The sequence below is a fragment of the Heteronotia binoei genome, chromosome 19, assembly GCF_032191835.1.
Source record: "Heteronotia binoei isolate CCM8104 ecotype False Entrance Well chromosome 19, APGP_CSIRO_Hbin_v1, whole genome shotgun sequence".
In the NCBI taxonomy this organism is placed as follows: Eukaryota; Metazoa; Chordata; class Lepidosauria; order Squamata; family Gekkonidae; genus Heteronotia; species Heteronotia binoei.
Window position 1 is genome coordinate 36469222 of NC_083241.1, and position 12536 is coordinate 36481757.

The following is a 12536-nucleotide window of genomic DNA, read 5'->3' on the forward strand; positions in this document are numbered from 1 at the left end:
CAGCGTGTGGGAGTAGGCAGGGTAGGCGGCTGCCTAGGGTGCTACCTCGCCTGGCGTCCCCTTACTCCCTTTGCCCCTTCCTGGGAAGGTGCTGTTCGGCCATTGCATTCTTCGGAGGCTTCCTTAGAACCCTCCAAAGAGCGAGGTGTTTTAGCGGCGTCCAGCTGCTTTCGGGTTGAAAGCGACTGAACGGAGCCTTCCCATGAAAAAATATAGGGATGACTGATACTCACCCTGAGCTGGAAGGCCCAGGCTAGCCTGACCTTGTCAGATACAGGAGCTAATCAGGTTCAGCCCTGGTTAGTACTTGGACGGGAGACGACCGAGGGAATCCGGGATGGCTACACAGAGGCAGGCAGTGGCAAACCACCTCGGAACATCTCTTGCTTTGAAAACCCTACTGAGTCGCCATAAATGGGCTGCGACTTGACCGCACTTTCCATCACCAATTGATAATTGGTCTGCTGGCCCTGCCCCTAACTCACCTGGGATCCCGGATTCTCAAACTGGAGGTGCCGGGAACCAATCTTGTGACCTTGCGCATACGTATCATGCGCCCTACTGCTGACCTGCAGACTCTCCCTATTTGAAACCTACGAAACCGAAATGTGTATCTTTTATTTCCCGGAGTATTTCTGGCTGCCTGGGAACCTGAAATACCTTTACGAACAAAACCACAATGTTAACTTTATTTCTGATTGTTCGTTAGCAGACAAAAAAAGAAAAGAAAACCACCACTACACAGAGATCGCAGCTGTGCCACAGAATACAGACGGTAATTATTTCGTATCCCACCCCCACCCCGTTGCGCTTTTCCACCAGTGGATGAATAAAGTCTGCCCGGCCAAGGGGGTTGGTCTACGCTGGCACTGCGCCATGGGACTTAGTTGAGATTTATACCAGCTGAAGTCCAGGATAGGCTTGCCAGTGGAAGGAAATACTATTAAGCTTCTAGTAAAAGGTGGATTCCATGCTTAGCTTTAAATTATATAGGGCTGATGCAGAGGTACTGCCAAACCACGGTTACATGTGAATCAAGCAACAGACCAAGGCCTTTGGAAACACAAGATCTAATGCTATGGTTTACTCTCCTTTCTTCCCACAGTGTCTAGGTATAATTGACAAACTGGTGGCTTTCCCCAAAAATTATATGTAAATGCAGGCCCTTTTTTGTAGCAGGAACTCCTTTGCATACTAGGCCACACACCCCTGATGGAGCCAACCCTCCAAGAGCTTAAAGGGCTCTCAGTACAGGGTCCAGGGATAGAATTCCAGCAGGGGCTCCTTTGCATATTAGGCCACACACCCCTGATGGAGCCAACCCTCCAAGAGCTTACAGGGCTCTCAGTACAGGGCCCAGACACAGAATTCTAGCAGGGGCTCCTTTGCATATTAGGCGACACACCCCTGATGCAGCCAATCCTCCAAGAGCTTACAGGGCTCTCAGTACAGGGTCCAGACACAGAATTCTAGCAGGGGCTCCTTTGCATATTAGGTCACACACCCCTGATGCAGCCAATCCTCCAAGAGCTTACAGGGCTCTTCTTACAGGGCCTACTGTAAGCTCTTGGAGAACTGGCTTTATCAGGGGTGTGTGGCCTAATATGCAAAGGAGTTCCTGCTACAAAAAAAAGCACTGTGTATATTGTAGCTAGATTTGAGTCCAGTTGCAGCTTAGAGACCAACACAATTTTTTGGGTGGGGTGGGGTGGGGTGTTAGCTTTCGAGAATCAATGCTCCCTTTGTTGGACGAAGGGAGTTTCGACTCTCGAAAGTTCATACCATGAAAGTCTCACCTGTGTCTAACAGGCAACTGGACTTGAAGCTAGATCTTCTACTGCAGACCAATATGGGTACTCTCTGAAACTATGACGCAAGTTCACTTCTTCTAAATGTTTTAGAAGAACCTGGGACCTGGGACCTTCTGCTTACCAAGCAGATGCTCTACCACTGAGCCACCATTCCTCCCCAATTTGCCCTCATAACTCGTCTCGCACAATAAATGTTACGTCGCCTTCTGAGAGATGCACGGTCAAGTCAAAACATGTATTCTGCGCCAAAAGTTCAAAGGTCAGATGCTTACTTTGCTTTGTATGGGGAGTCACAGGGGGTGTTCTTTGCTTCCATGGCACTTTCGTATTCCTTGGCCCTACAGAGAAAAACAGACATCGGTTATAATTTACAAAAACGGCTTTCTGACATTCTGCGTTATTTGGTTCTACATGTTATTTCACATTAAATGAAACAGAAGTTTCTGAGTGAGAACATACGAAAAAGCCCTGCTGGATCAGACCAGCATCCTATCTCACACAGTGGCCAACCAGTTCTTCTGGAGAGCTGACAGCAGAGCATAGAGGCCGAAGCCTTCATAAGAACATCAGAAGAGCCCTGCTGGATCACACCAGAGGTCCATCTAGTCCATCCTGTCTCACATAGGAGCCAACCAGTTCCTCTGGAGGGCCAACAACAGAGCATAGAGGCCGAAGCCTTCATAAGAACATCAGAAGAGCCCTGCTGGATCACAGCAGTGGTCCATCTAGTCCAGCATCCTGTCTCACACAGTGGCCAGTCAGTTCCTCTGGAGAGGCTGAGGCTTTCATAAGAACATCTGAAGAGCCCTGCTGGATCAGACCAGGGGTCCATCTAGACCAGCATCCTGTCTCACACAGTGGTCAACCAGTTCCTGCGGACAGCCAACAACAGGGCGCAGAGGCCGAGGCTTTCATAAGAACCTAAAGAGAGCCCTGCTGGATCAGACAAGCGGTTCATCTAGTCCAGCACTGGGTGCCCTTGAGTTCTAGCATTTTGGGAGAGTAGTTACAGGTCGCAAAATATTTGATCACAAATAGCTCGTCAAACCTCGAAGCCCCATTAGCGTTTTAGTTGTATTTCCTGTTCATGACTTTGGCTTAATGAAGAATTATGGCAAGTAAATAAGCAGTATTTCCTTTTGTCCATCCTGAACCTGCTGCCCCCATCAGCTTCGCTGGATGCCCGTGAGTTCTAGCCTTTTGGGAGAGGGAGAGAAATTTCTCTTTATCTACTCTCTCCATCCCAAGCATAATCATGTCCCGCAGTGAAGATCCCGGAGTGTTTTCAAACTTTCGCTGTGCTGAGATACATAATAAGGGCTTTTATGATGGCCTTTCTTGATACCCTTTCATCAGCAGTTATGACAGGAAGGTACTTTGCTATATCATTCTTTGATAAGATTATGTGCCTGTGGATTCAAGAAAACTGATACGATTGATCACATTCCTCTCGAATGCCCCCCCCCCCCCTGTTTGTAGACTCTGGAAATGAGTTGATATTGGCTTTGATTGGGAGGGATTTTGTGTCTGCAAACACTGATGTTTTGCGGTTGCTAAGCAACAAAGAACAACCAAGGACTTGACTGGTTGCAAAATATTTGATCGTTGCGATAGCTCGTCAGACCTCTAAGCCCCGTTAGCGTCTTAGTTGTCTTTCCTGCTCATGGCGCCGGTTGAACGAAAAGTAATGCAAGTAAGTATGTTAAGTTCCAACAGAATAAGATGCAGCCCCTATGTATCGATCATGATGTCTGATGATCGAATGCCACTAACTTATGTATCTTACAATTTTCGTCACACACGGCAATCTCCGAATGGCTGCTTCACTTTAGGGAATGCAAGCAGACGTCGGCTGTACAAACTTGTCCAGACAATTAACAGTAATCGAGTTTGCATTGGCTACATGCCAGCATGCTGGAGACTGAGACGATATTTCTTTGATGCTGCTTAACTCAGGCCTGGAATCGACCTGGGCCAAAAGATGATAACCTGCCTACCTTACGGACCGTCTCTCCCCATATATTCCCCAGAGGGTACTCAGATCTGGATCACAAAACCTATTAGCAATCCCCGGGCCGAGGGAGGCGAGATTGAAGGCTACTAGAGAAAGAGCCTTCTTTATTGCGGCCCCCCAATACCAAGTTGGTAGAACCGGCTCCCAGACGATGTTAGAACCTTGCGGGACCTTGCCCAGTTCCGCAAGGCCTGCAAAACAACATTATTTCGAGTGGCCTTCCACCAAAGTACATAGATGCCCTACATCACTGAACGTATGGCATGAAATTTAGCACCAAAACTGTCGTTTTAAAATTGTATTAATAGTTCTAAATTGTAAACTGTTTTAATTTTTTTAATTGATTTATTATTGTGATTGTTCTTATTGTTTTATTGTCGCTATGACAACGTTGTTAGCCGCCCTGAGCCTGCTTCGGCGGGGAGGGTGGGATATAAATATGAAAAATAAATGAATAAATAAACCACTGCCTGTTGATCCAGGGGACCAACGCATCAGCCTTAAATGGATTAGGCAAACCTACGCTGATACGGGGGACCTGACATTCTGAATTCTTGTCCACAAAGCCCTGCAATGAAAGCTAAGAAGCCAATTCCGTTTAAAAAAAAATACTTTATACGCATCACTGTGAGTCACACCAAACACGAGACTGCAGCAGAAACATTTGGTTTCCATGTTCACAATTGCTCCTGGGTTATTTAAGGGCCTATGAACTGCCACCCCTCCAAAAAATGGTTCAAGGAGATGTGAGTAATGTATTCAATAACATATAAAACCAGGGGTGGGATTCTAGTAGGAGCTCTTTTGCATATTAGGCCACATCCCTCTGATGTAGCCAATCCTCCAAGAGCTTATGAAAAAGAACCTTGTAAACTCTTCGAGGATTGGCTACATCAGGGGTGTGTGGCCTAATAGGCAAAGGAACTCCTGCTAGAATTCCACCCTTGTTAAAAACCAATGTCAAAGCCACAAAAGTAAAAACCATTTGTAAGCCAAAATCCAGAACAGAACAATCCAACAAGAGCCAAAAGATCACGCCAGCCAGTTACAGAAACACTCATTGAAATACAACTGTCTGACAGCACTTCATAAAAGTAGTCACAGAGGGCACACAACATGTTTTTAGTGGCAGCCCAGTCCCACAGTGTTGGAGTCACCACCAAAGAGGCTCCAGAGGTCTGCCACCAACTTCAACTCTCCGTACAATTGAGCAGCAAGGAGAAGCTACTGGGGTGGTGGGGTGAGATCTTTTATTTTTAAAATAAAGTCTGGTGTAGTGGTTAAGTGTGCAGACTCTTATCTGGGAGAACTGGGTTTGATTCCCCATTCCTCCTCCACTTGCAGCTGCTGGAATGGCCTTGGATTAGCCATAGCTCTCGTAGGAGTTGTCCTTGAAAGGGCAGCTGCTGCAAGAGCTCTCTCAGCCCCACCTACCCCACAGGGTATCTGTTGTGGGTGGGGGGATAAAGGAGATTGTGACTGCACTGAGACTCAGGGTATAGGGCGGGATATAAATCCAATATCATCATCTTCTTCTTCTAAGACACGATAACTCCCAGCTGTAAGAGTGATTTTGTTTAACTTTGGAAACCCACTTGAAAATATAGTCTCCGCTTCTGTTCGTTGATATGATTCGACTTTGTTGAGGCTTTCAAGCTCTCCACATGCTACCAGACTTCTTTGGCTATTATTGGTGGGAAGGATGAACTTGAGGAGGAGAGTGGGAATCAAATCCAGTTCTCCAGATTCGCGTGTGCCGCTCTTGACCACCATAGCAGTTTTGTGTTTAGAAACAGGGACGAATCTTGTGGAAACACAAACATGGCTAATGTCACTTAAATACTGGCTACAGCTACATTTCCACTCTGACTCAGAGGGCCTTTTGTGTCAACTGCTCTCAGAATCTAATTTGTCAAATTGGCTAGTATTTATTGAGAGGAAAATAAAATCCATGGGCATTGATTTAGATTCACTTCTTATGCTACCCTTAAAAGAAGCTTTTTTGAAACTTAAGCTCAGAATCCTAGATATTGAAATGCAAACGTTATATAGCCTGGCCAACAAGTCCTGCTCCCCGCTGAATTTCGAACTTCCTCTCTCAGTAGGGAAATTAGCGTCGTATTTCTCCTCTCTGCAAGCTCCACAGCAACGGCATGCGTTCTCATTATCGAGATGTGATGCATCACCATCTGCTATCCTATTTGGTAGATTTAACAGGATTGAGTACTATTAGACACTGTCTTTGTAATTCCAAGTGCACTGAAACTATTTCCCATGTATTACTGAACTGTCCTCTTTATGATGATATTCGTTGTATATACTTGACAGATATCTTAGCAGATATGTTGGGCTGTGCTGATTCAGGCAAAGTCCACAAACTTTTAAATGACACTTGCGCCGAGGTAACTTTAATGGTGGCTAGATTTCTTCAACAGGCCATGGAAATACGACAGAGAATGGTTCTGGAATGACCACATTTTATTTGTTTTAATTATTTAATTTGGCTAAACTCGACTCATATATATTTTACTTATTTTATGTATTTTAGCTCCCTTTGTACTCTATAATCTAGGATTTTATAATAATAATACTTTTTATTTATATCCCGCCCTCCCCGCCGAAGCAGGCTTATATTATTTATATTGCTATTTTACTGCTAAATCTGTTTTATGCCAATAAAGGCTTGCTATTTGCTATAGCAAACTGGCTCTACATGTTAGGGGAGTCTTCCACCAAGGAGGTCCAGCGTTGCTATTGAAGACATTGGATTTATATTCCACCCTCCACTCAAATGTCTCACAGTGGCTCACAATCTCCTTTATCTCACACCCCCACAACAGACACCCTGGGAAGTGGGTGGGGCTCAGAGGGCTCTCACAGCAGCTGCCCTTTCAAGGACAACCTCCGCCAGAGCCATGGCTGACCCAAGGCCATTCCAGCAGCTGCAAGTGGAGGAGTGGGGAATCAAACTCGGTTCTCCCAGATAAGAGTCTGCACACTTAACCACTACACCAAACTGGCTCTCTCTTGTTTGCGGAAGCGAACAAGGTCAAACCATCTCCGTATCTCTTTTGCCCTTATCTGGATGGCCAAGCCTAGCCTGGTCTTGCTAGAGCTCAGAAGCTAAGCAGAGTCAGCCCTGATAAGTCCTTGGATGGAAGACCACCAAGGAACTCCAGGGTTGTTGCACAGAGGCAAGCAATAGCAAACCACCTCTGAACATCTGGATGTTCATGCCGATTGTAATTTGATGACACTTTCTACCATTGCCATTCAGTAAAGAGAACATCACTGCGTCTTCATGGGTGGTAAAGTCCAGGACAGGAAAAAGGAAATAGTATTTCTTCATTCAGCCAATGTCACAAACAAGAAACACGAGAGCCAGTTTGGTCTAGTGGTTGAGAAACGGACACTAATCTGGAGAACCCATTTTGATTCCTCGCTCCTCCACATAAAGCCAGCTCAGTGATTAAGTTCTTTCAGAGCTCTCCCAGCCCCACCTACCTCGCAAAGTGTCTGTTGTGGGGAGAGCAAGGGAAGGTGATTGTAAACTGCTCCAGGTCTCTTTCAGGTAGTAAAGGGTGAGAGCCAGTTTGGTCTAGTGGTTAAGCGTCTGGACTCTTATCTGGGAGAACCAGGTTTGATTCCCCACTCCTCCACTTGCAGCTGTTGGAATGGCCTTGGGTCAGCCATAGCTTTGGCAGAGCTTGTCCTTGAAAGGGGAACTTCTGTGAGCGCTATCTCAGCCCCACCTATCTCACAGGGTGTTTGTAGCGGGGGAGGAAGATAAAGGAGATTGTGAGCCACTCTGACATTCAGAGTGGAGGGCGGAATATAAATCCAATGTCGTCCTCTTCTACTTCTCCTTCTCCTCCTCCTCCACAAAAAAAAAAGTCTTCAACCTTTCCTAACTTGGAACTCATCTGGACTTTCTTGGTGATCTCCGATTCAAGTACTAACTACGGTTGACTCCGCTTAGCTTCCAAGCTCTGATGAGAACAGGCTAGCCTGGGCCATCCAGGACAAGGTGCTTATTGGATGTAAGTAAAGAACTGGGCTTCACCTATGACGTTGGGTAACTGGTACACCAAAATGGTACTATGGTGGAAGATCTGTTACAGAACAGTGTGACCTCCAAAGCTCAATGCTAGATAAAACTATCCATAACCAAGGGCAGAGCAAAAGGAAACGGTGGTCATCAGGTTATTTAAAAATTCAAGAGAAAGTGCTATTGAGATGAATTTGTAAGATGGATCATTTGAGACAGCTTCGTTAATTCCATAAACTATTACATGATTCTTCAGGTCATTCATATTTTCCACAAGACATTAAGTAAGAGGAATCAATGAAGCCAGGGACAACTGCAGACACAGGGATGCCGAAGGCTTTAAAAAGTTTGTTAAAAGTCGTTGCTGACAGGACACTCAACTGCAGGTTAAAGGCGGTACAGGGAATCGATGGAGGGAAAGCGAACACACAATTGAGGCAAGAGACACCTAACTCTGCATAGGAACTCCAGATCTCCTTGGTGGTCTCTCATCTAAATACTAACAAGATCCAAAGAGGGTGGTCTGCCATTGTCTGCTTTTTAACAGCAACTCAGGACATTCTTGGTGGTCTCCCATCCAGGTACTGATCAAGGTTGACCCTGCTTAGCTTCTGAGATCTGATGGAAGTCGGGTCATCCTGATCAGGATGAACACTGCACCCCAAAAGAAAAGACCTTCTCTGTTATAACACCCCCACCCCCAATCTCACGACACGCATAAGAGAAGCCATGTTGGATCAGGCCAATGGCCCATCCAATTCAACACTCTGTGTCACACAGTGGCCAAAAAACCCAGATGCCATCAGGAGGTCCATCAGTGGAGTTAGGACACTAGCTGTCCCACTGTGCCCCCCCCCACAAGCATCAAGAATACAGAGCATCACTGCCCCAGACATAAGAACATAAGAGACGCCATGTTGGATCAGGCCAATGGCCCATCCAGTCCAACACTCTGTGTCACATAAGAACATAAGAGAAGCCATGTTGGATTAGGCCAATGGCCCATCCAATCCAACACTCTGTGTCACACAGTGGCCAAAAAACCCAGGTGCCATAAAGAGGTCCACCAGTGGGGTTAGGACACTAGCTGTCCCACTGTGCCCCCCCCCAAGCATCAAGAATACAGAGCATCACTTGCCCCAGACATAAGAACATAAGAGAAGCCATGTTGGATCAGGCCAATGGCCCATCCAGTCCAACACTCTGTCTCACACAGTGGCCAAGAAACCAAGAGCCATCTAGAAACTAGAAGCCCTCCCACTGTGCCCCCCCAAGCACCAAGAATACAGAGCATCACTGCCCCAGACAGAGAGTTCCAACAATGTGCTGTGGCTAAGAGCCACTGATGGAGGCTATTAGACACAGCAGGGGGATGTACGGAAAGACCTGTGATGGTTTCCTAAGTGTCCAGGCAGGATTGTGGAGATGAAGATAGAAAGATTCACATCTAACCTTTCCATCTTTTTTTGTCCCCACGTGAATTTACGCTTGAAAGGCTCATGATAAGCATTCACTCTCTTTCTTAAATCCCCCCCTTTTAATATTCCCTCTTAAGCGGTTATCCATTTTTTGGAATAACTGAGCTAACACTCACAAAAGCTTATATTGAAATAAATGTGTCTAGTTAAGGAGCCAGTGGACTTTTGCTTCCTTTAGATACCAACAGCTTACTGCAGAAGAACTGTGAATCCATGTAACCAAAAAGTGCAGAAACCATGAATGGGAGAAGCCGGTTTGGCAATATTTTCTATTGATACGCAGAGCTACAGCTTTAAAAGTCCTAATTACGCAGTCATTAGTGCTCCCCTGAAGACTTCCTCCTTTGATGTTACACAGGAAGAGCTGAATGACACGTTTTTATTCTTTGTTTGAAGGACCGGCGTAAGCCTTTCTACATTCTGGGTGTACCAGACAGACAGACATGGGTGGCTGAGCAGGGAGAGGCAGAAATATGAAAAGCTTTTAAGACCGGGATGAAAAGCTTGAACTTTATTGAAGAGGAGAAAGGAAGGATTCAAAAAGAGACATTTCAGAACGGCAAGCGCGGAAGTTGATTTTCAGGTTTGCACAAAAAAGACGGCAGCCAGAAGTGGGTTTCTGAACGTTCTGCAAATATTTACCCTCTGCCAAGGCATATGCCCCAGGCTATCTGTTCTTCCTTAATTACCCTTCTGATACAGCTTGTCGTTTTTCCTTTTGACGGGTCGGATGGTACGCCATGCGCGGCTTGCTGGATGACCTGAGACGTTCGGCACAAGCTCTGTCTTCACCTACGTAGCGCCAGTTTCCAATCCAACCACAGGATTAATTTCATACTCGCTTCTCCAAAGGAGACTTGCTTGGTCCTGGAATGTTTTCTCTTTTTTTGGCTGATGTTACAAGATGACTGTTCTGTATTCTCTTTTTCTTCTAGTCATTTTTTTTTAAAAGGTAAGTCTATTTCAAAATACTTTTTCTAGACAATTAAAAAAAATGCAATACAACTGAAAGAAAACCACTTCCTCACTGAACTGAGACGCAGCCATTTTTGAAAAGCGGTGAGCTCAATAGAGAGCCAGTGCAGTGTAGGTGTTGAGAGGGTCAGATTAGGATGTGGGAGACACGGGTTCGAATCCCCACTCACGCCAGTTTCCTATGCAGCAATAGGATTAACTCACTTCTGAAAAGATTTGTTTGGTCCAGGAATGTTTTCACTTTTTTTGGCTTGTTACAAGATGACTGTTCTGTATTCCCTTTTCCTTCTAGTCATTTTTTTAAAAAAAAGGCAAGTCTATTTCAAAATACTTTTTCTAGACAATTTAAAAAAAATGCAATACAACTGAAAGAAAACCACTTCCTCACTGAACTAAAACACAGCCGTTTTTGAAAAGCGGTGAGCTCAATAGAGAGCCGGTGCGGCAAAGTGATTGAGAGGGTCAGATTAGTATCTGGGAGACACGGGTTCGAATCCCCACTCATGCCATGGAAGTGTGCAGGGTTGCCTTGGGCAAGTCATACTTTCTCAACCTAACCAAGGTGAGTCATGGTGTTGGTCTGAAGCAGCAAAACAAAGTTTGAGTCCAGGGGCACCTTTAAGACCAACAAAGTTTTTATTCGAACTGTAAGCTTTTGTGCGCAAACACACTTCTTCAGACACATGTTTGTATGTTCTTATGTTTCATAAGCGTGCGTACACACAAAAGCTTATACTCTGAATACTTTGTTGGTCTTAAAGTAGAGAAAGCAGAGAAAGAAGTCCTTTTCTCCCTTTCTCACAATACGAGAACTTGTGGGCATTCAATGAAATTGCTGAGCAGTCAGGTTAGAACGTATAAAAGGAAGTCCTTCTTCATCCAAAGGGTGATTAACATGTGGAATTCACTGCCACAGGAGGTGGTGGCGGCTACAAGCATAGACAGCTTCAAGAGGGGGTTAGATAAAAATATGGAGCAGAGGTCCATCAGTGGCTATTAGCCACAGTGTGTGTAAATATATATATATTTTTTTGGCCACTGTGTTATACAGAGTGTTGGACTGGATGGGCCATTGGCCTGCTCCAACATGGCTTCTCTTATGTTTAATAAGCATGCATGCACACAAAAGCTTATGCTTTGAATCAAACTTTGTTGGCCTTAAAGGTGCCCCTGGAGTCAAACTTTGTTTTGCTGCCTCCCAGGGTTGTTGTGAGGATAAAACGGAGGAGAATGGTATAAACCAGTTTTGGATCCCCATTAGGGGAAAAGACAGGGCACAAATTTTGAAGCCCGATATGGCCTGGGGCCTGTTTACCTTTGAGGTTGCCTTTTCCCATACGTACCCCAGCGGGCACTACGCTCAGGCCTTTGGCGGGGGAGGGCGGGATATAAGAATAAATTTTTTATTATTATTATTATTATTATTATTATCATCATCAAAATCTTTTAACGATCCCTGGGCCAAAAGAAGTACAGTTGGCCAGCACCAGAACCAGGGCTTTTTCTGTGGCGGCCCCCACATGGCGGAACGCCCTTCCAGAAGAAATTAGAGCCCTGTGGGACCTGGCACAGTTCCGCAGGGACTACAAGACCAAACTCTTACGGCTTGCGTTTAACACTTGAGGCAGGCAACCGCTACATTATAATATTTACCTCATAGCTCTGAGAGCCTGACCGGCGCTATAGCATCTGAGCACCAACATAACACTAGTAATAATGTCAGCGATATGTGAGCGCCGAAGCAATAACAGCAGCGACGGTGAACGAATCTTGGATGGTCAGCTTATAGTTTTGTAAATTGTTATATTGTTGTTTTATTATATTGTCTTGTTTTTAAGCTGAATTGTTGTTTTAAAATGTTGTTAGCTGCCCTGAGCCCATCAGGGGAGGGCAGGATACAAATCTGATTAAATAAATAAAATAAACAAACACATAAATGTGCAGTAATGTGCCAAGTTAGAAGATCTCCCAAAAAAGGGTCCAGGCAAATAGGTGTGAAAAGCCTCAGCTTGAGACCCTGGAGATCCGCTGCCAGTCTGAGAAAACAATACTGACTTGGATGGACCAAAGGTCTGATTCAGTATAAGGCAGCTTCATATGTTCATATGATCCATTGGCAAACAAAACAAAAGATCCCATCAGCACCGAGACATGGGTCTTCCGTTTATAAGAATTTCACTCTCAACAGCTACCCATGTGCTGAATGCCGT

General features: G+C 45.2%; 1 protein-coding gene across 2 annotated transcripts in view; it reads right to left on the bottom strand.

Moving 5' to 3' along the window:
• Positions 1-12536, bottom strand: part of SCAPER (S-phase cyclin A associated protein in the ER) — a 251036-nt gene that overhangs the window by 134931 nt on the left and 103569 nt on the right. For both annotated transcript variants that reach the window (XM_060259908.1, XM_060259909.1), the window contains one exon: positions 2084-2149. In XM_060259908.1, coding sequence (XP_060115891.1) covers positions 2084-2149 — 66 coding nt within the window. The remainder of the gene's footprint in view (positions 1-2083; positions 2150-12536) is intronic.